The 27,450-nt window shown below is 41.5% G+C and overlaps 3 protein-coding genes across 4 annotated transcripts; 1 reads left to right on the top strand and 2 right to left on the bottom strand.

The window, feature by feature from the left end:
- Window positions 1-1,517: 1,517 nt before the first annotated feature.
- Window positions 1,518-13,365, top strand: slc1a6 (solute carrier family 1 member 6). 2 transcript variants are annotated; one of them, XM_076726956.1, is made up of 12 exons: window positions 1,518-1,809; window positions 1,880-1,954; window positions 7,341-7,607; window positions 7,696-7,833; window positions 8,007-8,214; window positions 9,062-9,104; window positions 9,319-9,441; window positions 9,545-9,729; window positions 9,892-10,125; window positions 10,238-10,432; window positions 11,249-11,383; window positions 11,651-13,365. In XM_076726956.1, the coding sequence occupies exons 3-12, from the start codon at window positions 7,385-7,387 to the stop codon at window positions 11,847-11,849; spliced, it is 1,683 nt and encodes a 560-aa protein (XP_076583071.1). In that variant the 5' UTR covers window positions 1,518-1,809; window positions 1,880-1,954; window positions 7,341-7,384; the 3' UTR covers window positions 11,850-13,365. The 2 variants fall into 2 exon arrangements, with proteins under 2 accessions (XP_076583071.1, XP_076583070.1); XM_076726955.1 differs by lacking the exons at window positions 1,518-1,809; window positions 1,880-1,954 and adding an exon at window positions 3,379-3,567.
- Window positions 13,366-14,219: 854 nt separating this feature from the next.
- Window positions 14,220-17,854, bottom strand: ccl44 (chemokine (C-C motif) ligand 44). Its single transcript, XM_076721819.1, has 5 exons — window positions 17,632-17,854; window positions 16,390-16,519; window positions 15,504-15,651; window positions 15,231-15,309; window positions 14,220-15,106 (listed from the first exon to the last, which is right to left on the bottom strand). Exons 1-4 carry the CDS (start codon window positions 17,693-17,695, stop codon window positions 15,271-15,273), a joined length of 381 nt encoding a protein of 126 aa, XP_076577934.1. The 5' UTR covers window positions 17,696-17,854; the 3' UTR covers window positions 14,220-15,106; window positions 15,231-15,270.
- Window positions 17,855-25,366: 7,512 nt separating this feature from the next.
- On the bottom strand, window positions 25,367-27,044 carry pole4 (polymerase (DNA-directed), epsilon 4, accessory subunit). The gene is made up of 4 exons (XM_076726787.1): window positions 26,677-27,044; window positions 26,139-26,223; window positions 25,808-25,849; window positions 25,367-25,640 (listed from the first exon to the last, which is right to left on the bottom strand). The coding sequence occupies exons 1-4, from the start codon at window positions 26,923-26,925 to the stop codon at window positions 25,627-25,629; spliced, it is 390 nt and encodes a 129-aa protein (XP_076582902.1). The 5' UTR covers window positions 26,926-27,044; the 3' UTR covers window positions 25,367-25,626.
- Between the last annotated feature and the right edge of the window lie 406 nt (window positions 27,045-27,450).

Raw genomic sequence — 27,450 nt, 5'->3', positions numbered from 1 at the left:
GAACAGTCGATATGTTCCTTCATGTCTAAAGATAACACAGAAGAGATAAACGTTCCTTCCTGCAGGCGGGTGAATAATTACGCCATCCACCCGTGGATCATACATGATCCTCGCCTCCCACGTTATGGCAGGATAATTGTGTTGCCATGGCGATGCAATCTGCTGCTATCACTTTGGTCCTGCACCAGATTGAAACCAGAGGGAAGTCCACAGCCTCACATTCATCTGCTGCGTGCTAGGTGTAATGAACGGCTGGAGAGTGGCTCTGCGCGTTGTTTTTCAGAAAACGTATGGGCATGCAGAGGTTAACTGTGTGTTCTGTTGATAAACGGCAGAGAAGTGTGAGACTGTTGTTGTTAATTAACATCTCTTTCTGCCGGACCACTTGGTGGGTCCATCTATACAAACACATGCTGTGTGGCAAAACCACAGAGCTTTATTTTAATATCCAAACAGACCAGGTAGAATTTTGGTGCTGCAGCTGTAAAGAGAAATCATACTGGGTTTGAAGTTTTCCCTTCATGTAGGCACCATTGGCAATAAAGTTCATAAGAAAAACATAAGGTTCATTTAATGCCTGTTTTGGAGCTTTCAATATGATCCCACAGTCTTAAGCACATGGAGTTTCCTAGCTGTCAATGAAATGTAGATTAAGAAAATTTCAGTTTTTCCGAGCGTTTCTGAGGACTTCATATCCACCGTGGCTGGCAAGTTCAGCACAGCAGTTTCTTTACAAGTTGAGCAGCAATTCTGGAGCTTTCAGTCTTATCACATGATCTTCATCTCAACAGATGGAATCAAACACATTGTCTTTACAGCCAGTATGGACAAGAAGTCCTTAAAGTGCTCAGAAAACTGAGAGCCAGGGCAACTTCATCTCCTGAGGAAGCTTTTGGGATTCGATGGGAAGCAGTTTGAAGGTTGAACGTTGTGCATGCACAATGTTAAAATGAATTTCATGTTCAAACTTGAAGAAACTCAGGTTTCTTACTTCCAAATGTACATTTTAAAGAGTTTATTTGAAGATGTTAAACTTCTGCAAAGGCTGTAACTGCTTTTATGCTCTCGCTGTTTATTCAAACCCATCAGTGGTTTTACACTTGTGATATAATAAAACTCTCGACATGATAGATAAAACTGCACAAATATGGTGCAGTCTTTTTTTCAGTGTGTGGTAGGCTTCATGCATATCAATGCAACTTTTGTGAACGTGAACACGATGAGTGGGTGAGAGAGGAAAGAGTGCCAAAGGGTTACAAATCCACCAGCTCCCCAGAGAGCTCCAGAGCACTGAGCGGATGCGTGTTGTAGTAGCTGCTGTGTGTTTATGCTGCTGCCTCCTTCAGGACCCAAACTCACTGTTTGACAAGCACCATGCGTGCAGGCATCACCATGTAGATAATCAATCACCTTATCGTGAGGTAGCCCTTGTTATCTAATGGATGAAATCCATTAAGAATATTTCACAGTGGCTTCATTGTTGCGGACGGGCAGCAGGTGGTTCATCTTTATTATTTATTTCTCTCCTGAAGGATCCTTAACCTCTCCTCCTCCCACGCGGACCTCCCAGGCGCTCCTCTCCGCCGGAGGCTCCGTGCATGAAGCGCCAGCCGCTTGGTAGTAAAACGGGAGATAACAGTGAGGATGATGATGAGGGGAGATACAGTGTGTGGGCATCACTAGTTCATTAGCGGCTGGGTGGTGGAGAGAGAGGCATCCACATGACGGTGTGAGGAGCGACTTGGACAGACAGAGGTGTCATTTGTAGTTACACGGTCTCTTTCTTTCCGCTAAAAAGTCACTTTCTGGGTGAGTCTGGCTCCGTCTGAGTGAAACTTGTGTGGAAGGTTGATGAAGTTTTAATCCCCGTTTTTTGCAGAGTCTGCAGGAACGACAGCCATCTGAAGACCTGTCTCCTCATGACGGCTTGACTCAACTACAAGGCAGAAACAGGGTATCTATCTATCTATCTATCTATCTATCTATCTATCTATCTATCTAGTATCAATGGGCTGTTGCAGCAGTTTGGTGGTGCACTCTCATGAAGTTGGGGGTCTTGTGAGATGGAGATTGATTCATTGAGGACTGGTCAGACTCCACGCAGCAGTGTGTGAGATATCTTGACTTACATGTCTCCCTCTTGTCCCCGTGAATGGTGAAGCTCCCAGGCTGTTTAGGTTGGAGTAATTTATGCTGAATTTACATACTCAGATGTGATTGGTTGGTATTTGCTCCTGTTGCTACTACACTGGTACTCCACTATGTAGTTCATTTCCTTAGCCATATGTTTCCATCATTTTTTAAATGTTTTTTTTTACTCAATTTCCAGTAACTTGTTAAAGTCAGATCATAGAGGACTGGGAAGTCAGTGACTGCGGCAAAACTTTAACAGCTTGTTTGAGAAAGAACAACTTTTCCCTTTTCTGTCGCTTCATAATCTAAATGAAAATTCTGTTGTTTTGATCCTCTGCTCCAGGATTTTTTTTATTTCTGTTGTGTTTTCTGATGGTTCTCAATCGGTTTGCAACACGCAAACCGATACCTCCAATCACGAATATAAAATTCTAAACCCCCCCCAAATTTTAACACAGGTGAGTGACACAGAAAATATATTCATGCTTAATAAGCCTAATTAACAGGAGTCCTGCTGTATAATGTGGGTTGGGCATTAGTACTATGGACGCAGTCTCTAACCCAAAGGTTTGTGAAGATGCACTGTGAAGCTCAGTGTCAGTGGCTCATCTTGGCAGCGCAGCCATGCCCATAATTATGATAACTTTAAGCCTTAAAATGATTTAAACAACTGAATTCTATAGAAATTCAGCCCCATGCAGTTGTCATGAATGGGGAAAACCATTTTTTGTACCAGGCTGTAAACATATTCATCTCTGCTGCAACATTGGGCATTTTAATATGGAGGTCTATGGGGACTGACTCACTTTTGGAGCCAGCCTCAAGTGGCCATTTGAGGAACTGCAGTTTTTGGCCCCAGCGTTGGCTTCTTTTTTCAGCCCCAGAGGTTGTTGCTTTTCAGGAACTTGTAGAAGAGAACACAAGGAGCCAACCACAACAACTTCTATTCAGAAGACATTGTGCAGCTGAGTATTAATCTTCATGATAAGTAAACTGTTTTACTTTTAGAAATAAAAAAATCTATATATTAAAATTGCTGTGTTGTGCAAAATGCTTTCACCTGGACAGGTTTCTGTGCCGTGTGTTCAGGGAAGAGGATCTGGTGTGTAAAGACATTGTGTTGAGGGTGCAGGGTCAGATTAGATGGATGGATTTGACTTTGATGGACTTGTCATGGGTTGGCTGTTCTGTGCATGTGTGTGCGTGCGTGCGTGCGTGTGTGTGTGGAGGTGGTGTGAGAAGGTCAGGCCATATGAGAGGCCTTTTCATGTCTGTCTGCTTATGAGAGCAGAGCTGTGAGCCTTGATGCCATTGTGCCGCTCAGCTCTGGACACTCTCACACCATCGTCCTCACCGTCTGTCTACAGCTGAGAAACTGAGAGCTGCTATCTGACTTTGATCGGACTGTTTGACACAGACTCTAAACCATGAGTGGTGAGTAACCAGTGAACAGCTGACTGACATTCGCAAAGCCGAGAAGCTTCTTCTGTCTCTGTATTTTGTGTGGTTATGTGGAGAATGTGGCATATTTGAATTTGCCTGGACAGAAAGAAAACAGATCTATCGAGAAATTTTAGAGACTCTAACACATTTATGGCAGCATATAAGGTGCACCCCCTCTGATTTTGAAGGAACAATACTGTTCTGTGGGATCAGTGGGAAAACGCTCTGTGCATAAAACAAATGAACTTACAAAGAATATCTGAGGTAGTTGTTAAAGTACCACTATTGTGCTGCAGGAGTGAAGATAAAGAAATATATGATAGACTGTAATACAGAATTTAAACTGTGTTTGCAGCAGCTTGAGAGGAGATTCCTGTGTGCTGGTATAATCTAACATGTCAGCCTGAAGTGGTTTTAGTTGAGGTGTGAAATATACTCTGCTTTACAGGCTGCATGCCCTTCACCAACAATACTGATCACACTGAGTTCAATTTTAAAATAGTTGGTAGTGTTTAGCGCTGCAGTGGTTTTGGGTTTCATGGTCAGATATTTTTTGTTATCTGGATGAAAAAATACCTGTTGATCATTTTAGTTACTGACGCTTTCCATTACTGACTCTCATTTCCTTGCTGTCAGCTTGATGTTTGAAAGTTGGTCTGTGTTAATCCATTGCTGGATGTTTAGGTTGTCAGACAGAAGTGCGCTGCCTGCAGCCTGACCAGGACTGATCAGTTTGAGGCAGAGCTGGTGGCTTTAGACTGGAAGTCAGGTCGCTGCTGGGGCACCACACTGGTGACACAGCTGCTCAGATGAAACAGTAAAACAGTGTAGTGCAGGTAAGGGACAGTTAAAAGTGCAGCTGTTCACTCGGGCTGTGAATGATGTAAGAATATGGCGTCCACTGCAGTGTTTGTGTTCATTTCTCATTACACCTGATCAATAGATAGAAGAAAAAAGATTACATTACAACACATGTTTACCCAAGGGTGACGTAATCCTATTGTATGGAGTTGATTTAGGAAAAGTGGTACAAAAAAATTGGCACTGTGTAAAACATAAATAAAATAGAATGTGATCATTTGTAAAGCCTTTTTTGACATACTAAAGTGAAAACAGCACAAAAACAATATATTAAATGTCAAGTTTTTTTTGTAAATATCTGCTTTTTCTTAATATGATGCAGCGACATGTTTCAAACAAATTGGGACAGGAGCAACAAAAGACTGGGAAAGATGTGGAATGCTCCAAAAGCACCTGTTTGAATCATTCCACAGGTAATCAAGCTCATTGGTAACAGGTGATAGTATCATGATTGGGTATGAAAGGGGCATCCTGGAAAGGCTCAGTCATTCACAAGCATGGCTTGAGTGAGGTTCACCACTTTGTCAACACATGATTCTACAAAGAATATTATTACTACATGGGCCCAGAAACACTTTGTGAAACTTGTCAGTAACTCACAGAAAGCGCAGAGCTTTCAGAGCTGGAAACTAACTAAACATGTTAAAATGACATGTAGCTCAGAGTTGTTGGCCTGGCTGCCTCCATTTGGCTCATGCAGCATTAATACATCGCTGAAGTGTGACTGGACCAGTCTGTAGGGGCAACACTAAATTCATTTGAGGTGAACTGAAGACCACAAATACTGCCACAGACATTGTTTTAATCAATTCAGTAGACATGTTTTTTGAACAACTGTATGTTTTTGTTCATTTGTTTGTTTTAATTTGGCAGTAGAGGAATGACAGGAAATGAGATATAAGTCTTATATCTTTAAGCTGACTGTCTGATAATATATAATATAAGCACGGTGATGTCTGGTTCAGCAGCTGATGTTGAGGCTTCATTGTTCTTTCATCATCTTCTCGGTGACATTGATTTGCACTGAACTTGCACAGAGCATGGCATTACATTTTGTAGTCAGAAGTGGTCCATTTCAGTGCAAATACCAAACTGAGGAAGCCGGTAAAGTAGAAGTGATTTAATGCGCCTTTTAATTCACTCTCATCCATTCAGCACTGTGGTGCAACAGGACCGTCAGAGCTCTCTTGAGTCCTCCAGACTTGTTGTAAAACATTGTGACTGCGGTGCAACATCAGAGCTGATATCCATCTGACACCAAGCTACAGTAAATAATGGGCTTGGATTATCGGGGGTCATTCCACACAGCCTGCTCAACAATGGGTCTCATACATTGTGTGTAGGATGAAAAGATAAATATGAGCCTCAGAACAATGGACAAAAGAAAATCAATAGACATGAATGATGCACGCAGAATAGATGAAGTCATATGGTAAGTGTTTATCCCTCAGGGGAGAATCAACATATAAAGGTGTTGGAGTGACTGTATTGGATGGAAAGGACAAACTGATGAAGAGGCTGCCTGTTCACTCTATTGGTCTTTAAGTGCTGGACTTCAAGTGTGTTTGCAGAGGGTGATTCAGAGGAAGTATTGTAGCCTAGATAGATAAGGAACAGCCACGTGCTGCACAGACTGCTTTGTGTAGTTCGACAGAGGCAAACACGGTAAGACTAAACAGACGCTTCATGTTTGTAACTTTTAAGTTGTTGTTCCATCTGTTACTTAAGCTAAATTATCAGAAACACGAGCTGATATTTACTTACTGTACAAAAATGCAGCGTTAGTCGTGTTGTTAAGGAGGAAGAGCACACGTGTAGCTTGCTTCATATTGAAGGTCATGCAGTGTACATTAAAATGAGCATGCTCTCTGTTTCAGTGGTGTTGCTGGTTGGTGAGATCCAACCAGAGGGCTCATAAATTATGTGTATTGTGTTTTAATACATACTCATAAAAGGATTTTCCACTGTGCATTGTCTTTACAAAATAAGAGCAAGTTTTATTCAGAATCTTAACATCTCAAAATGACATCGGTACTGTACAACATGAGGTCTAGAGCAGGTGCTTTTACTTGTGATACTTCACTACATTTAATATCAAGTGCTTTACTTTTATATTTCTATGGCAGGGGAAGGTAGAATTGAGAAATTAGATGTTTTTACTGATGAGCAATTTTCCCTCCTTTTCTGGCTCGTTATGATTGAGGAATGATGTGCTACAACAGACTATCACATGCTGGCTCATGTGATTTCTGACTGGGGTCGAGCTTCAGCTAATTATTTTCGCTGCAGATGAATCTGTTGATTATTTTTTCCAGTTAATCGATTAATTGTTGTGTGCAATGTTTTCACATAGCTTGCTTGAGCAGTCCCTAATCTCAAATATATTTAATATACATTGATATGAAACAGAAAAAAACAACATTTGGGAAACTGTGAATTTTACTGTTTTTGCTAAATAATGACTTATCCAAGTTGTTATTATTAGTTTTTTGTCCATCTAATCATTGTTTTACAACTAGATTGAAGCAGCTTGCATGAAAAGGTAGCATTTGCTCTTTGGGCATTAGAAAGAAATTAAATGTAATTAATTAAATAAAGCTTGTATCTACCACCACGAGTTAAGTACCCTCCAGGGTCACATGGTGCATACCTTCCGTTTCATGGCTTTACAGCCAGGCTTGGTTTTGTTTTACAGTCTTAAGCCTTAAACACACACAGCAGCTCTGGTCCATTTGACGTGACTTTCCCTCCAGTTCACACTTTCCCGTCATCTGTTTTTGGGAGCTCATGCTTTCATGCCTGTTGGTCAATGTCATCAAAATGTCACCCAGCCTGCAGTTCCTGCCAAAAATCACACATGATAAAAACTTAATATGTGACCAAGTACTTCTCCCTGCGGCCAGTTTCCCACGAGACCTGCCTCCTGGACCAGGTGCTGGAGCTGATTATGAACGAGAAGCCCCCAACCAGCGCTAGCCTTTTCCTAAACGAGGACTCGGACAAACCCCCCCTGCCAGAGAGAGGAGACTTGAGGAGGCGCATACGCAGGGCCATGGAGAGGAGAGCCAGCAGCATGAAGGAGAGGATGAGCTCCATCAGTAAGGACACTGTCAAAGGTTTCCTCAAGAGGAACCTGTTCGTTCTGCTCACTGTCGCCGCTGTGGCTCTGGGTGAGTGAGGAGGGGGTGTACCACTATCTTCTATACAGTCAGTTGGCTTTATTAGCCTTTTTGTCATTTTGTGCGCAAATGTGTTCAGGTGTAATCCTGGGCATTGCTTTACGCCCCCACAACCTGTCCCTGAGGGAGATCAAGTACTTCGCCTTTCCTGGGGAGCTACTAATGAGAATGCTACAGATGCTGGTGCTGCCTCTCATCGTCTCCAGTCTGGTTACAGGTTGGCTTTTAACAGACACACGCTCCCAACATGTTTCAGGAGAATACCGGTCTTAAAATATCGACAGCTCCAATCACAGCAAGAAATAATCACACAAGTCAGGGTCAGGAAAACCAAACACTGATAACAAGATCTGAATTTACAGCAAACTGACACATCTTCCTCTCTCTCAGGTATTTCCTCCTTGGACAGCAAAGCGTCAGGTAAGATGGGTGTGCGTGCAGTGGTCTACTACATGGTGACCACCCTGATTGCCGTGTTCATCGGCATTGTCATCGTGATAATCATCCGGCCGGGGAAAGGCAGCAGGGACAGTCCTGTGACCAACAGTGGAAACATAGAACCAGTTCAGGCTGCAGATGCTTTCCTGGATCTCATCAGGTAACCGCTTGGAAACTCTGGAATCACCTGTATTGAATAGGTTTAAGCTGTGATTTATGAGCCCAGTATGTTCATCTGAAATTCTGTTGTCCAGTTCCAACAGTACTAGTCCCATACCAAACTTCTATTTCTGTGCTTAAATATTATGAATAGCTTTGCTAAAGCAATACGCCGGTTAATCCCGGTTTACAACTTAAATGCATGAAAGACCATTCAAAAGTACAGAGTTGTTCTCTCAGCTGTCTTTAAAGCAATAGTCCGACATTGCTGAGAATCAGATGAGAAGTTTGATACCATTCATGTCTACATTTAACATGATGCTACATGATGCTAATAGTCCTGCTCCATTTTTGTACGCATTAAAAGACACAAGGTATAGCAGGTTAAGTCGTGAGCTTTACACATGTAAAAGTGATGGAAGCCTGATTTACCTTTGGATGGAACCAGGCTAGCCTTTTCCTCTTGTTTCCAAGTCTTTATGCTAAGCTAAGCCAAGCCAACTTAGCTAAACTAAGCTAAGCTAAGCTATCTGGCTGCTGGCTGTAGCTTCATAATTAATGGACAGAAATGATAGTGGCGTTTCCCAAAATATCAAACTATCCCTTCAAAGGCTTTTTATACTTATGAGGACATTCAGTCATAAAAACAGATAGAACAGTGATTGTGGAAATGTATGCTGTCATGCACCCATTGTATCTGATGAAACAAATGACTCATTCTTAATATCACTTGGTTATTGTTTAACGTGTTCTAGTATTACAAAATGTACAACTAGCTGTGACTCATGTAGTGTTGTTTTATAGCCACATACAAGTATAAACGTAATAATTTCTCCTTTTTATCACAGGAACATGTTTCCTCCCAATCTGGTGGAGGCTTGTTTCAAGCAGGTGAGGCTGTCTGTTCCAATCAGTCATATAAAATTTAATATTGTTTCCTTTAACATTTTTTATTTTCATTTTTTAGAAACATAAAACACATACATTTCATATTATTACACAACCTCCATCATCCATCTCCAGACTCCAGCCACAAAGAGAATGCATGAATTCCTGATACGATTGCTGGTTGATTTTTTAGATTAATTTTCTTGCTCTCTTACAGTATAAAACTGTGTACAAGAAGACTGTGCACACAAGGAACGTGACAGTGAGCCTGAACCTCACCGACTCTCTTAACATCACAGAGTCTAAGCTGAATGTCAGCAGGGTGCTGCACACCATACAGGTGGGTGACAGTCGTACACATCTCCCCTGGAGAAAACAAGGACATGGTGATGTCAGAGTCTTATTATTTATACAGATTTAAATACACATGTTTTGTTTGACAGGAGACTGTGGAGGAGACTGTCCCTGTGTCCGGCTCCTCTGCCGGCGTGAACGCTCTGGGTTTGGTGGTTTTCTCCATGTGCTTCGGTCTGGTCATTGGCAACATGAAGCAGCAGGGCCAGGCCCTCAGGGACTTCTTTGACTGCCTGAATGAAGCCATCATGAGGCTGGTGTCCATTATCATCTGGTCAGTGAGGACTCTAAGAGTTTGAACAAGCTGGAGATGATACTGGGTGGTTGTGAAGTTGTAAAGCTCGTGTCCTGAAGGCCTGAGTTAGTTATTGAAACTCATTTCAGTTTCTTAACATGTGTGTCTGTCTCTCTATCCTCATCACATCTCACCTGTCAGGTATGCTCCAGTGGGCATCCTCTTCCTGATTGCAGGAAAGATTGTAGAGATGAAGAATCTGGCGGAGGTGGGCGGCCAGCTGGGGATGTACACCGTGTCGGTCATTGTGGGCCTCCTCATCCACGGCCTCTTTGTCCTGCCGCTGCTCTACTTCCTGGTGACCAGGAAGAATCCCTACATCTTCATTGGCGGCCTGCTGCAGGCGCTCATCACTGCTCTGGGAACCTCATCCAGGTAAATCTCATCCTCTGTCCTGCTCAGATACTGTGTTTTAGGTTATTTTATTGTGTGTGTCTGATGGGTTCTAACTCATGATGCTTCGTCTCTTTGTCCCTGCTTACTGCAGCTCTGCTACTCTGCCCATCACCTTCCGCTGTCTGGAGGAGAACAACCGTGTGGATAAACGAGTGACACGTTTCGTCCTCCCTGTGGGTGCCACCATCAACATGGATGGCACTGCCCTCTACGAGGCTGTGGCAGCCATCTTTATCGCTCAAGTCAATGACATGGACCTCAACTTTGGCCAGATTCTCACCATCAGGTAACCCTGCCTTGTTGGCTTTGGTGAGGTTTACACCATATACACAAATACTGCAGATGATGGAGCCATTCAGACACCTTTTTGTTTTGGAATGAGTGAAGTTCAAAAATAGAGTAATGTCCTTCATTATTCTCCCCAAATATTAAGCTGTAGGCTGCATAGAGCTGATGATTTACTGTGGTAATGGTGATGTCAAGTGTGTATTGTTTTCACAGTAAATGACCAAACATCATGCACCACCAAACAAAATACAAAACAGCTATTAACACTCACCGGCACTAGAAGCTGTGTATCGATCAACCAAACTGCCGCAGAGAGGCCTCAGAAATAGTGTCAACAGGCTAACGGGCTAATAGGCTAACAAGCCGTGAGTCTATTATTAGCAACACTTTTCTCAGTTAGCTCTTACTGCACAGTTTGTGCACAGAAATGTTCTTCCACATGAAATCTTTGCTTCATCTTTATTACCACCCATCTCCAGAAGACATTATGTATTTATACTGTGATTCACCTGGTCAGCATTTCATTAACAAATTCCAACGTGTAGATTTCAGCTTCTAAATATTCTTATAGTCACTGTGTTATACTAAAATCGTCTTTGTGACATTGTCCTCTTTGACAGCACGTGCACGACTTTCTGCAGCTTATAGAAAATAAAGCTGTGTGACCAGCTTGCACATAATTTACATCGTTTTATAATTCCTCATGTGCTTTTATCACTCTACTACTCCCACCAGAAGTGCACATGTGCTGTTGTTTGTTTCCCTTTATTAAATGTCTTCACTCTCCTCTCCATCCCTCCCACCGCCCACTCAGTATCACGGCAACTGCTGCCAGCATCGGAGCAGCAGGCATCCCTCAGGCTGGCCTCGTTACCATGGTGATCGTATTGACATCGGTGGGACTGCCCACAGAGGACATAACACTGATCATCGCTGTGGATTGGTTCTTGTGAGTTCTCACTAAATGTCAGCTTGATGGGGATTGGTCTGTGTGCCGTTCTGTGGGTCTGCCAGCCTAAATGTCATTGTAAAGCTTCAGAGAGCCCAGAGGTCCCACCACTACAAAGGTTACTGATGCATAATGCAGAGTGACAGATGAGAAAGCCTGTGTTTAGAGGCACATTTGTGAATTTTGGGCTGGGGATGTCTTTAAATGATACACAAATACTGTCTCTACTGTCTCCTTTTCCATTCTTCGTCCTTCCTGTCTCCCCAGGGACCGCTTGCGTACCACCACCAACGTGCTGGGTGACTCGCTCGGGGCTGGCATCGTGGAGCACCTTTCCCGCGGAGAGCTGCAGAATCAGGACGCCGAGGTGCGCAACTCCGTAATCGAGGAGAACGAGAAGCCCTACCAGCTGATCTGCCAGGAAAACGATACACTCAATCACCGCAACAGCGAGACCACAATGTGAAGACAAGAGCAACACCCTTAAGGGCTTCATCCACCAAAAGCATTTTAGCTAGAAGGTTGGCTTGCAGTGGTGCAGATACAGTTTTAGAAAATAATAGTTCTTGGTCAACTCAGCCAGTGCTGGGGGCTGCACAAAGCCCAGCCCGGGGCTGCTCAGCGACAGGAAATATGTATACATACTGTTTAGGACACATCCTATGCCTCCAATCTGATTCAGTCAGTGCCAGTTTTTTGGGGGCATTTTGCTGTTTGATGACTGTTGAATGACAGCTGAAAGTCATTTTTAAGAAGCCTTCAGCTTCATCATCATTCGTCTTCAAAGATTTGCAGAATTTACGACCCACACAGTGAAAGCATCGTAAACTCCTCACCAGCATCAGTGTAAAAATGCACAGTATTCATTCATCAATTAAGACAGCTGATTCTCCAATCTTGTGAATATGTACATCTGCATAATTTGGCATTTTTCTGTTGCATGACATAACACAGATATTATTTCTTTTGCTTATTTTTGTCAATCTTATTATGACTACCTCTATTAGGACTTAGATATGGATCTTCAGCACTGCACACGAGAATACTCGATCATATCAGTAGGATGTATATTCATCGATCTCTCCATTGAATTGTTTTGGATCCTGTATTTAAGTTTTTCATATATTTTTTAATGTTATTTAAGTTTGCTTACACAGTGTAATTGTACAATTTTGAATGTACTTGACTGTTAAACAGTGGAGGACGGTGTGGAGGAGAGTCTTTGCTACTTATTGTTTTGACGTTGATATATTTCAAGTGACTTGGTAGAATGTTTTTCACTCAGTGCTTTATTCTAAACATTTTTGCGTGTGTTTCCTGTATTTCTTTGGTGCTATTGCTCTTGAACTATTGGCGACAGGACTGTACTGCCACGCAGCAGTTTCACAGGAACACCTGCAGTTATACTCGTTCTGAACTCCTTCTTTCTTTTTTCCTTTGGTAAAAGTTATTTCTGTGGGGGTTTTTCTATTCATTTTCTTTTTTCTTTTTAATTTTCACACCATTACTAATTTAAGATCATTAAAGGACTTTTCTTTGTTGGGAACAGCCTCCTTAACATCAGTACATCATTACACCTGCCTGTTTGTGTTTTCTGCATTATAAGTCCTATTATTGACTAAATATGTTATTTAGTTTTGTTCTATTTTGACTTGAATAATATATTGCAAGCTAATGGTTGATTTCTTTTTGTTTTGTGAAAAGGTACTATGAAGAAGTTTGTGAATGCCTCGAGGAACTGAATGTACAGTTACTTTATGCTTTTTGGTGTTGACTGTTTTAGAGGACAGTGTGGTGTATAAACATGAAGGTGAAAAATTTATATCTCGTTTAATTGAAAGCGCTTCTGACTTTGTGTCACTTTTATGCTCATTAAGAGGTTTGACTTTAGTTTCAATGCTCGATGTTATTTCTGTGAGAAGCTCAACATTTTGATGGACAGCTTTTGAAAAATGTGACAAATAAATGGCTCAGGAATTGAACTATGATTCTCATTATTGTGTTTGTGGCTACCCCTGGTGGAGGATATTCTTCTGCCCAGAAGCTGTTCTCCTTTGAGACAGACGTGGGTCAAACTTAATGTGAGAAAAAAGTGTCACACCATTTGTAATGATAACTGGACGGGTTTTATGTTAGAACAATTCAATTATGTACATAGTTGATCACTAAAAAGACAAAATCTTAACGATGTGCAATATTAAAACTGCCTGTTTTCATTGCAGTGTTTTACATTACAAACCTCTTTGGGGTTTTGAAAATAATCCAGGTCTCGCTCACTGATGAATGCACAAAATTAGCTTTTTGTTTCTTCATTCACATAAATACTATTCAGTGTATTTATACTGTGTATAGTAGTTTACTGCTACTTTACTTTTACCCCTTTGCTTTATGACATGCCAGTTCCAAACAGCGTTAAACAGGAGTCATGCCAGCAGCTCTATGACGCTGTACTCAGGCACAGTGGTGCTTTGAGCTTAATGCTTAAACATGCACAGTGAAAATGCTAGCACAAAATGTATTAGTGTATTATGCATAAAAAGTACAATGTTCATCATCTTAGTTTAGCATCTTAGCATGCTAACATTTGCTAATTGATCACCAAAATCATTACAATTCATCCTCAGGGCAGCATGAATGTTTTTCATGACACTGCATCCAATATTTGTTGAGAAATTCCAGTCTGGACTGAAGTGGTGAACCCCCCACAGACCTAGCATAGCTGAATAAAGTGTACTGTGTAGTAAACAAGACATGCAAACACACACACACACACACACACACACACACACACACACACACACACACACACACACGCCCAAAAAAGAGGCTGTTCCAGTTATTATTTCAGATTAATTTATAAAATTGTTCACTTGAGATACTGTGTTTTAACATACAGTGCATTCTTCTACAATACAATACTTGTGTGCTTCACACACAGTTGAGCCCTCTAAGTTTTAACAGCCTTGCCATGTGGTGAATTGAATCATGAATGCTTTGGCATAGTTTCGTGACGGACTATAGGTGAAAAAGACAAATGTAAACTGCAAATGCGTAGATATTTAAACATCTGGTAGATGCCTGAGGGCCTCTTTTTAAAAGATAGACTTCATACTGAGTTTACAAACAGTTAATATACAGAGTGGACAAGATATCAAGAACATTTGCTCTTAATGTGACACAGGAAGTCGTATCCAGGCGAAATCTTCCCTCTGACCCCATTTTGATTTCACCCGTCTAACAGTCAAATATATCAGGTCAAAGCCTGCACTGTGTGCAGTGTCATTACACATCACGGAAGGTATACAAGTCACAAATAAGCATAGAGTATCTTGCTGATATACAATATTAATATCACTGCTCATTTATCGTTTGTTTAATTACACCTTTTTCACTGATTTGACATCAGCCACGAGTAGTAATGTTGTTGTAGAGGGAGACACTTCCAGGCAGACTCTGGCAAATAACAGTATGAGCCATTAAAAAAAAATCAATTCAACTTATCTTACAAGTAAATACTCCTCTGTTGAGGCTGCCCCAGCCACGTGCTTGAGAATATTTCAAGCACAGTTCATGTTTAAATATCTAAAGCCATTTAAATAGGTATTGCTGCCCAGGTCTGGTCCCAGGGAGACAGATATTGTAGATAGAGAGAGACACAAGACGACTGGAGACTCAGCAAGCGTCGCCGTGTAAAGATGACGAGCTGCTGAAAGTTTACTTGGCCTGTAGAGAAGTGGAATACAAAAATATCTGATAAGACATTATCATTATTATCAGAGAGGTGCTTTGACATATGCACCAGACTCGCATGAGATTCAACATAGTCAAATGGTGAGAACAAACTTACTTATGACTATGAGTTTTCCTCCATATTTGAGGGCGCTCCATCACTCCACATTGAGAACCGCCCAGTTATCTTTCTTGTCCTGATGATCACAAGAGGGAGAAAACTGTAAATGTCTCACAAAACATACAAGTAACAGGAAAATCTCCCTCAGTCTGTCAAATTAACATCCATCGTCCACACTGGCTGAAGAAAAGCTTTTAAATGTACTTTCATTTTTCACATTTGACATATACATTGTGGGAGGTTGTAACAGCCATAAAGCTTGTATCTGACCTCTGACATGACAGGCAGGTAGTCATGAGGAAGGAGCCACATGGTTCGGTGGGCCTTGGTTCTCTGTCTCTGCAGGAGCTTTCTCAGCAACCTCTTCACCTTCCGGTCTCTGGGGTCTGCACATTTCACTGCCTTCTTTGTGTAAAGACTATAAAAAGAACATAGCATTTATTACACAACACAGGATGGCAGTGCAAGTTTCTGGTGGACAAAGAGGGAAAAAGAGAGAAACCTCACATTATAATCTGCTGGAAGCAGAGGACTGGCACAAGCAATGATTCAGCAACAAGGACTAGAAATAGTCTGTCAGGTGTAGCAAAGCCTCTGAGTATTTGAGCCCAAAGGAATTACACAGAAAAGATGATATAAGATGATGGAAATAGAGTCAAATAAGGTAGACAGGAGTCAAACTACACTCAAAAGTGAGGAAAGTTGCAGAAAAGAGGTTGGGAACCACTGAAATAGAGAGGACCAAAAGAAACTATTGTATCTACTGGATGAGAACTCAATGTTTTTGCTAACTGGACCACATGAAAAAGGAAGCTCCTCCTTCCCCAGCTACATCAGATTTCCCTGACCTGCTGGAAACAATAGGTATCACAATGCAGAATGGTTTACTTAACTAAACCCTGCTGTTCTGACTGACTGGCTGCGGCAGGGCTCAGCTGGCTCGGAAGGTATTTTCAGATGGCTTGTTATTCCCACATATTTCTTTTCTTACTTCCCTGGCAATTACAGCTCCAAGCCCTGCCATAACAACATGACCTGGAAAGATGACAATGCCTCTCAGCCCGGCTCTGCCCTCCTCTAACGAGAGGCATATTTTCCATGCCTGCAGATTGCTGTGTGCTCTTTAGCTCCAGGAGTGGATAGTTGAAATACTTGCATGATGGCTTGTATACTGCAGTCGGGCCCCTCCGTCTGCACCTCAAACCGCAACACATCTTTGGTACGCACCTTGCCCTGGGAGTACAACATGCAGCACTGGACATCCCTTTGCATCTGCACGCCTTTACCTGGGAAAAAGAGGGACAAAGACAATGAAACAGGAGTAAGAAAATATGAGAGAGATGGTCTGACACAATCGAACTGACAGAATGGAACTGAAGTTCCTTGGTGTCAAATGCAATTAATTATGCTGGCTTATTGCCTGCTATTTCACACCTTGGATTTTATTTTAGCCTTACTTTACCAGGTCATCTGAAAGTGAAAATCTTTTTCTCAAGTGAGAACAGAACACTGAAGCCACAACACGGTAGCCACAAAAGTGTCAAACAGCATGCATTATTGCACATTATCAGAAATAATATCAACATTACATTACAATACATTTTGCATATATATTTACTGCACCAAATCATGATTTTGAATCACCGTGAAGTCAATATTCTGATATCAGCAAAGACTGAAACACTGTGTTTTTGCAGCTTTTGCAGGCAGCGAAATGTTATCTGTTCTGCAGAATGTGCACATACCCTGTAGTTACATATGCACACACTCACATATGGACACACATATACACACAAGAATGTCAGAGGAATTACAATGGCATCCCATTGTGCTGCAAAACATACTACCATGGCAGGGAAATGAGAGACAGAGAAAGTGAGAGAAAGAGTGTGTGTTTGTGTGGAGGGTGTGCCATGATGCCTTCTCATCCAAAGCAAATGTGTAAACAAATTAAAGTGTGATGGAAGCAGCAGGAGCAATAAGAGCTGTAAAATAGGACAGTGCTGCTTTGTAATGCCACAGATCATTTTCGAATCCATCCTCAGGCACATCACTGCACTTCCAGCGCTGTCACAAAATTTCAAAAAGCAAAACGAGACAACACCATCACACAGACTGAGCCCTGACACAGTTGCTGTCTTTCTGTGTGAGTGTTGTGTGATTTCAGATGCTCGTCCTCCTGCGTTCTGCCCCTCTGTTTACATCCATGCCTCCCTCCCTGCTGCTCCTGCTGCTGCTGCTATCCCTCTTTCCCTCTTCTCTCCTTTTCTGTCTTCGCCATCGCTCCCTTTGCTACACTGTCCACCTGCAGGGTGCATGCAAGCCATGAAACACACACACACACACAAACACACACACACATGCACACACAGAGAGAGTAAGTATGGTTGTGTCCTACCTTCCACAGATGCCAGGAGAATAACAGTCAGAGAGATAACAGTCAACATCTGCAGCATGAACATGATGAGACTGGCAGAGAGGAGGAGAGGAGAGGAGGATAATCTACTCTGTCACCTCTCCCTCTATGGCTGCCTCTCTTATATTACTCCCTCCCTCTCTTTATACCTCCCTGCCCATCTCTCACTCACTCACTTCCACCACCTCTCTTTTTCTGTCTTACCGTCTTTCCCTCCCACCCTCTGTTTATCCATTTTCAGTCATTCTCACGCTCAGCTAAACCCCCCCCCCCCCCATTCTCTTCCTCTTTCACACTCATCTCACCTCTCACTCTTTTCTCCTTTCCTGCCTCTTCACTCAGGATGCCAAGCCTCATTTGTCTCATTTGAGGCTTTAAATACCTCTTTCATTCGGTCTCTTGTCCTCAGTGCAATTTCCCCTCCAGGACTGAAACAGATTTAACGGATGAAATCAACAAAAAAATCACCCTGCAGCTTTCACATTACATGATCAGACCTGATTTGCCATAAATACATACTACAAAAAGAATCCATTTCCGAGTGATATTCAATTAACCCTGTTTTGCAGCTATATAAGGTAGCAGTGGAAACTCTTAGGCCGAACAGTAGGCGTGTCTGACTTGTGCATCTGGATCAGCCTCACAGCAGAGTTATGTTCGCTGAGGGATTCCAGACAAAATGCCAAACACACTTCAAAGCTGTGATAAACTGAATTTATTTGTCATGAACGACAACGTGTGTAAGTGAATGGTTTAAAAGTGCCAGGTGCTGACATGTGACATGAAATGTTAATTATTCCTGTATTATAAAACTGAACACTACCTGTACTTGTGTGTTTGTTTTACTGACTTTGGAAAAGCCTCAGAGAAGCCAAATTGATGCGCATCTTTAAAAAGCTTCTTAGACCCATGTGTTTCCTTTGGTTTAACTCTTGATTTTAGACTTTGTCTTTTGCAGGTTGCACACTTAAACCAGCTTGTTTTTGTTGGATATTTTTGCCTTTGTCTTGTTTATCTCCCAAAAGGTGTTACTTTTTCATACCGTATGAATAAAGTGTGCTTGCTTCTTTAACTGCTCATCTTGAAAGTGGTGTTCTACAAGGTTTGATCCTCGGCCTCTTGCTGTTTTCTGTTTTAATGTTCAGGTTATTGTCAAAACAATGTCTTCTTTCTACGTTGATGACACACTGCTGTATGTTTGATTTTACAATTACAAGCCTCCTGTGATAAAATTCAAAGTGCGTTCTTTTGTTTTGCCTGTCTGATAATGTCTCTAATTTACAGAACAGACCAAGCCCCGGCCATTATTTGACTCCAGCTTTTGTTTTCTTGCTTTGATTTATTTTTTATGGCTTAGCTTATGAAAATGTACCAGAGTCACCAAATAAATGTAATATATTTGGCCAATAAAGTGATTCAGATGTTTGAAAAATATGCCTCTGCAGCCTCACCCTGTCTGCCCATAAATCATAATAAAATTGTTAGTTAGTTTCCATAACTGAACACCACAAGAACAAGCTTGAGGCTCCATCTGAGAGTCAAGCATCTAAATCCATTATAGAGAGGTTTCAGCATCGGGACCTGATTATACGGAGAGAAACCAGAGAAACTGATGGGCCTGCATCTGTTTCAGTGAGATATTCCTTTGAACCAGTGTTGCTGTCGAGAAAAATGACACACGAAGATGCCAAAGTTAGACAATGCCGCCAACAGCAGCAGTGTATAAAATGACTGATCACAGGCCTGATGAGGAATGATAGACTTACTGCCACATCACATTGTTTACACATTAAAATGACATAGTGTTTAATGTTCCTTGCTAATTGATAACTACAATTGAGCTGGAATTCATGATAATAATACATGATTATGTTGCTGTCTCCTCTGAAACACCACCCAGAGCGTTTTCACATTAGTGTTGCTCCATTCACACTTACTGTGGCCAGGAAATATTTAATTGTCTTTGACTGCATTGTGTTTCGCTTGTAGTGCTGCTTATCCCCATGTCTTTAAAGGTTCCCATCACCCACATCTCCCAAACATATGGCTAGCGATTTTTTTTTACTTGATGAGATTTTGAGATATCAGTGAAAATACAATGTCACCCAAGTTTGATGGTAGTGAATGGTCATTTGTGGTGAAGCATCAAAAGCAAGGCTAATAAAACCTTGACCATGTCCTGGGTACTGATAATCCACAGCAGTTCTCAGGATTCTTTTTCACTACATCTCTGATTCCAAAAAAGCTGGGAAGCTGTGTAAAACATAAATAAAATAGAATGCAATCATTTGAAATGAACTGTGTTTACCAACAAGCCCATGTAGTAATATCCTTTATACAGTCATGTCTTCACAAAGTGGTGAACCTCGCTCCATCCTTGCTTGTGAACGACTGAGCCTTTCCAGGATGACCTTTTCATACCCAATCATGATACTATCACCTGTTACCAATGAGCCTGTTTACCTGTGGAATGTTCCAAACAGGTGTTTTTGGAGCGTTCCACATCTTTCCCAGTCTTTAGCTGCTCCTGTCCTGACTTGTTTAAAACATGTTGCTTCATCAAATCAGAATAAGCATCAGAATAAGCATGTATGTACAAAAATCAATGAAGTTGATGAGATAAAATGTACTGTTGTTTAAATTCAGCAGTTGCCAAAAGGGATAAGCAAATGATTAAATCTGTTTTATTTCTGTTTTACACAGTGTCCCAACTTTTGTGGAACTGAGCTGGTACAGCTATGAATTACTGAGTAATTTTAAAATGAAGGATGTAAGTGGGAAAAGTGTGTTTTCTTGTAAATTTGGCTCAACAGACCATTTACTTTAAAGATCAACTAAACACTAGTAGAAAATCTTCTTCTTTTATCTTGTTGCAGTGATGCAGAAGTGTACTCCAGAACCATGCCACCACTGTTTGTGTGGTCACATGTGCAACATTTCTCTTGTGTGGTATTTTAGGGACACATTACCAATTTGTTCAAAACTTATATTTACTGCTTGGTTACAAAGTTGCTCTAAGTTTTCCCAGAATGACAACTAATTAGAAAGCATGGGAGCAGGGATTGTGCAAAACTGTATCCTTGAACGTGGATAAAAATGTAACATGTCTCGTGGCTGCATCTGATTCTGATCTACTGAGGCTGCTGTTGGATGGTGGAAAAACTTGTATCTTCCCTTAAGTTATTCCTGTTGGATTGACACCAATGTCTGACATTTATAGTTGATGGTTTAGATAACTGAAAAGACTTCTGCTATCATTTTCCATTGTAGATATGCTGGAAAACATCTGACATGGAGCCATGCTATTTATGTTGGCCAGTTATCTGCAAGAAGAACCAAGATACATCACCAAATGAAAATGATGCAGGAATGCAACACACTGCTGCATCACTAACAGTTGACTTACAAAATGGTCTCACTAAAACCACTGAGGTGGTTCCATTAAAGAATCTTGCAGAAATTATGAGGAAAAAAAAAACACTATGAAAGTATTCCCAAGGTTAAAAATACATAATTTAAGCTCACAAACTAAAATACTACATCACACTTCATTAGCCTAATACCTTTGGACATACTGTACGCTGGAAAAACAAAAGTAGACAAATGTTAAGTACATTGGCAAGGCAACACTGGAACCATGAGTCACTTCTCATGCAAGGAAATATTGCTTTTGACACTAATCTGGGAAATGTTATGGACACATTTTGTAACGGTATATCAATATGGGCCTGCCGAAGTTCCTGTGGTTAAACACATCTTAAGATTGAACAAATTATCCTTTGGCTCCTGAAACACTTATTGGAAGAACTAAGAAATATTCAGACATTAAGGCAACTGTATGTCTTTTATGGGCATACATGTCCAAACCCTGGACTGTGAAAATATGCAGCCTGTGCACTGAGGTTGGGGTAAAAATGTGTATATACACGCATGCGTGTGTGTGTTTGCATGTTTGTGCACATGTATTACTCACATTGTGGGAACTTTCCTTACTTGTGGGGACAAAATCAGGTCCCCATACTGTAAATCATTAAATTTTAGGGTGAATACAGTCTATGTAACGTCCCCAGAAGTGATGAAAACCTAATGTTTGTATGTGTGTGTGTGCGTGTGTGTATGTGTGTGTGTGTGTGTGTGTGTGTGTGTGTGTGTGTGTGTGTGTTGGGGTGGGGTTAACTGTTCAAGAAATTGACCCAAGAAATCAGGTTGGAATGTCAGCTGCAAAAACATACCTTCCACATGACTACAGGCCGGCTTGTGAGCCAGATACATTTTCTGCATATCTTTGCAGCCATTAAAATATCTGCTGTCAAAGTGTGCGCACTCACAAACATGTGGGCAATCAAAAATAAAAGCAATAGTGGTGAAAAGTGGGGCTGATGGGGTAGTGTGTTCTTCTTTGAGGGGGTGGAGAACCTGAGATGTATGGAGGGGTAGCATGGCCTCCTGGGGATGTCGGAGGGCTCGCTTCAGCGCGCTGAACATGCAGCCTAAGAGATCTCACTGTACCTGGAAGGGATTTGCGAGGGATAAAATGCAGGGGGCAATACTTCAACTAATCTTTGAAATGAGGCAAGTGGGGAGGTGTGTGAAACAGACAAGCTGCACGGAATGACCTTCTGAATGCAGAACAGCATATTTTTTTCATTCTTTTCGGCACTAAAGACGTTGAGATGATCTGGAAATCATTTATGTGATTCTTACACAAATCTGTGTTCCCAGTTAAAGAACTGGTTCCAGCTCGTAACTCCCTGCAGTTTTTCCATGGATTAAACAAACCGACTCTGTGTCAGTTAGTGAGCTTTAGAGGTGCTGCTGGCAGATTGTTCATGTATGCAGTGCTGGTCTGTCAGTCAGTCACTCACCACTTTGAAGCAGACTGACATGAGTCTGTAAGTCAGTACAGATGTCCATGGCGCAGAGACACAGTGTGACCTTTCCTCTGGGGCCATCACGATGTTCACATTTGTTAATTTAAAGTGACATGTTTCAATAACTAATGGATGGATTTGAATCTCAATTTAAATGTAAATTTTCACTGATATAGCGCCAAATCAGAAAAAAAGTTGACACTTTCCATATGGAGCAGGTCTAGACCATACTCTTTAATGTACAGGGACCCAGTAACCCCCCATGAGGAAGTACTTGTGTGGTGGTGAGGAAGAAAAATTTGGTACAAAAATTCAAATCCTCTGTCAAGATAAATTGTAATAAATTTGGTGATCTCTTACCTTTCCATCTAGCACTTTCATCAGGTCAACATTTCAACTTTGACCTTTTTTCAGCCTCACCTGTTCTTTGTGCTTAATATTAATTTGCGCTAACATGCTAAACATGATGTTACCATTATCACTGTGAGCGTGCTGATGTTAGCAGTTAGCTGAAAGCAACGCCGTGCCTCAGCACCGTTTCACAGATCTGCTAGCATTTTGTACAAAGACCTGGAGGTGTTTTATCTAAGGGTAAAATCATTTTACCTTAGTCTGTGATCTGATTATAAATGTCATTCTAATGAGATTATTTGAAATATCTTAACAGTAAAATCAAGGATTGAGACAAATTTTCACAAAGGACCAAAGTTTATTCTCTCAGCATGTCATTTCCCCATCAATGTAAGAGAGGACCAGGGGGTCTACATTTTCTTTTCACATGAGATTTCCTTAATGGAATGTCTTTATTGACTGTGGAAATAAAATGATGTCCAATCCTTCAACATGTGATTACATTTTATTAGAAAAGAGCACTCCATGTTCCTCTGTGCCAGTCAGGCATTCCTCTGCAGGGAGTTGACTGGTGCTCCTCTGGAACCAAACATCTGTGCTTCTCACAGCTCTGTTTCATTACTCCCCGAAACACTAAACCCAGAAAATCAGCTTAAACACACTCAGGCATTTATTTTGAAAATCCCCACTGCAAAAACTCGAGGGGTCTTGACTGTGCCTAGAGTGTGAAACTGAAGACTTTGGATGTGTTTAACAAATGCTGCCAGGAAGAACAACACACATCCCAGGTCCACAGAGATTCAGATACATTCCTAATGCAAACTCGAAGCTCGGTGTGATTTTCTCAGTGTCGTACCACCGTAAACCTGTTGAGCAAGAAATATAACCTTCGCCATTTCACCACTGGCTTGTACTGGACTGTATGTGCGTCAAAAATGTTCTGCTGCGACAGCAAAATGGAGGATTAAACATGATATGATATTAGGTTTTGATCAATTTTCCAAGAGATTAATTGTTAGTAAAAAGAAACCGTCTATCCATCTGTAACCAATAGTTTTCTGTGCTTCAACTGATGCTAACCAGTCCGATATTAGCTTATCACAGATACAGCCTATCAGCATCAGTACATATGTCAGCCAATAATCACCAGGAAACAGCAGTGCAGAAATGCCAAAACTATGCCGCAGTCATTAGCGATGCCATTGGATAGTTTTAAACTCTATTCTACTGGCCAATTGGCCAATTGGCATATCAGGCAGCAAATTCAGATCAGTATGAGTGGATAACAGCAACATATCAGCACTGAGATGACCACGATGAAGAGAGAATACCAGAGTGGGGCCTTCAAATAATAAAGAAAACAAACAAGAAAACAAATACAAAAAGCTAAATTTACTGTCATGTCTCCTACAATGAAATCAGTTTAACTGAGCTAATCCACTCAGCTCAGATTAGATGCCACACTTCTGGAGCAGGAAGCCCTCCTTTAAATGTGTCAACAAGGGCAGCACCCTGGACAGCTCCCACATCCTTGGAGGTCCCGGGATCAGCACCTTGGACAGAGGTCTTGACACTCTTTGGTGCAGCATGTTATGAATGATCCACCTGTGCTGTACAGGAAGACAGGAGAGAGCTATTGGTTGTTGAACAATGTAGTTTCCCAACTGTGAGTGTTGCTTGTATCTCACCTCGGCACAGTCGCTGTCGACCACATGATGCTACGCTATCATCAACCCTTAATGATGGCGCATGTGGAAGCTACTCATCATCAGTCCCATCATGGTGTCTTTCCTGAGGAAGCTTGATTCACTCCATATTTTTCGTGTTTTCTGATAATCTGATAAAAGAAAGTTTATTTGGCTCCCACTTCCACGAAACTCCGGATTATTTATTGGAAGGGTGTGGCTGAGCCGAGGCATTCAACTCAACAGACATGGCAATAGAAAAGGACAGGGCACACTGCCTGAGCTGGGGAGGCGCTGACCACGAGGCAAAAACAGAGACGGGCTGCCAGGCCATCAGGAGCGCTGGGAGAATTCAGGCCAGTGTCAGGCCAGCCCATCATAATATCACAACCACCCCTTCTGTCCAAGTCATTTAAAAAACGAATAATGTAATCAACCATGCTTTGCAGGAAAGTGTCTATAAAATTCACAATACACAACTGTACTGTCTTTCCTCTCATGTGGAAGTGCCTTCAGTTACTCAGATCTACCAGGGATTCGTGATTCATGATTGGCCTGGACGGATGTTTCAGAGTCCAGTCCTGTTTAAGTATTAGATCGTGACTGTGAGTACCATGCATTTCTTTCTAATGTTACAGTACTTATTTGTGTGTTTTTGCAAATGTGGGAAATCCAAAACCACGACAAACTTGTATTCTGACACTCATCACAGACAGAATGACAACACGTAAGACAATGACAGCTGCATATTTACTAGTAATTCAGGGTGTAACAGACTGATGAAGACAGACTGTTTCATTCTCACAGAAACTGGTTGTTCAAAACTTAAATTTATTTCATTGTACAGTAGTATTTCACAAATATTTACAAAACATTTACACATAACCACTGACATCTTGTAAGTATGAAAGATCTTAATGGCACATTGTAGAAAAAGCATTTATAAATATCCAATTTGAGCGTATGACTTAGAAAAGTACCGCAAAGTTTTTCACAACAAATCGTGTCCCTGTAACAAAGTTTCTTGGATGGTTGTGGATGTTCAATGTTCTCCTCTCCTGAAGCCGTGTTTAATCCAGTGTGCCTGCAGAGACAGTAAAGATGAATTAGTACAAACTGTATATTGATGTATTATCTTACACATGTGGGATATTAATTCAACCTGGTACTGGGGAATGTAACTATATTCATAGAAACAGGCCTAAAAAGGCCTTAAAACTGCCATTTTTTTAGCGTCCTGGCAAGGCTTACCTTCAAGAAATGCAAATTCATCAATGGCCTCTATTGCATTATCTGTAGAAGGGAGAGGAGAGATGGGAGATATAAAGGTCAAAACTGGTTAATAGACCCTTTAGGTTTCTATATAGCTGCACTATTAAATATGCCACATGTTCACTTGCATCAGCATACAAAAACAATTTGACTTTCTCTGCAAAAATCAGCACCATATCAACTATTTTCACACCATCTAAGTTGTCTCAGCCTGATCTGAGTCATAAGCTGACCAATTGTAACGTCGTAAAGTCATTTTAAAGCCCACTGACTCTGTATGTATCTGCAAACTGCACTCAGAGTTTCTTACCCAAGTCTTTTCTTTGCAAAGTTTTCCTCTTCCCTTGCTGGGCGTACACCATGGCATCTTTGGCGATCATCTCAACAAACAACTCCTGGAACACAGATATGCACTAACGTTACTAAACAAAACAAATTCAGAAACTAACTTACACTGATATGATTTTCTTTAAAATATGTGTATATTCTCACCAATACCAACATGGACTTTAAGGAAATGGGACCTGACTTCAAGTTTTTGGTAAACTCAAATATGGCACATTTTAAGAAAAACTGACTATGTTGTTAGTAATTATACACACAACATATTAAATAATATGACTGGGTGATACCTGTCCTGGTTACATGTGGTATGAGAGATTTGGGTCCTTTAAAGTGAACTTTACTCGACAAATTGATCATTTATTACTGAGAAGAATCGTATTGAATGAGATCGTAGATAAATATCTCGTTACTGACAAGCTTTCAAGTCGAAATCGCATCATATTAAGAGTAGGGAGTAACGCTACGCATCTTGTCCTGCTGCAGGACTTGCTTCGTGTTTTTACCGTGGCTTTAGCGATGATGAACACAGACTCCTGGCTGGCAAGTGACACGTCTGGGTCGGTCTTCATGAGCGCCTTGATGCGGGCCAACGGGAGTTTGGACAGTCGGCTGTGTGTCACGGCAGCAGCGGGGCCTCCCTGCTGCTGGCTGCTCTCCTCCTCTGCCTCGGCCCCGCGGCTCTCCTCCTCACTCCCACACCGGTCAGGCTCGTGCTCCGGGGGGGAGACAGGTGTGGCCACTGTTGCTGCCATTCTCTTTTTACACAAACGTTATATTTATATAGAAAAAAAGACAGAAATAGCAACCGGTTCGTAGCTACATGTCACATATGACAACAACATCACCGACAGCGCGCCACCAATGTGCTTCCGGTTTTTCGGTGAAGCGAATGCGCTGATTTGTCGGAATGGCAGCGCGACGTCCTGCCTCTTCCTCTCCCGCCAATTAATCGTCGCCGGTGATTGGACAGATTGTGAACAAAGCTCTGGGGATTGGTTAGACTTAAACGCCAATAAAAGCAAGTTTCCTTGAACGGCAGCAAAAGTGAAGGGACGTCAAGATGCTGGTAATGTAGTTACACAGTGGTGAATGACCTGGATAAAAACCAAACTGTACTCACTTTCTTAAACGTTTTTGGCCACGTGAGGGCAGCAGAAACAAGCTGTAAACACTTTACTGCCATGTTACGTCCTCGTGAAGATTGATACAACTGTCAACAAACAGGTACTTATTTACACATTTAACAAATGTGTAACAAAACTAGCATTCATGAAGAG

This window comes from Chaetodon auriga, chromosome 3 (assembly GCF_051107435.1).
Source record: "Chaetodon auriga isolate fChaAug3 chromosome 3, fChaAug3.hap1, whole genome shotgun sequence".
NCBI lineage: Eukaryota > Metazoa > Chordata > Actinopteri > Chaetodontiformes > Chaetodontidae > Chaetodon > Chaetodon auriga.
The sequence above is the reverse complement of the archived record's forward strand: the minus strand, read 5'-3'. Positions and strand labels throughout refer to the sequence as shown.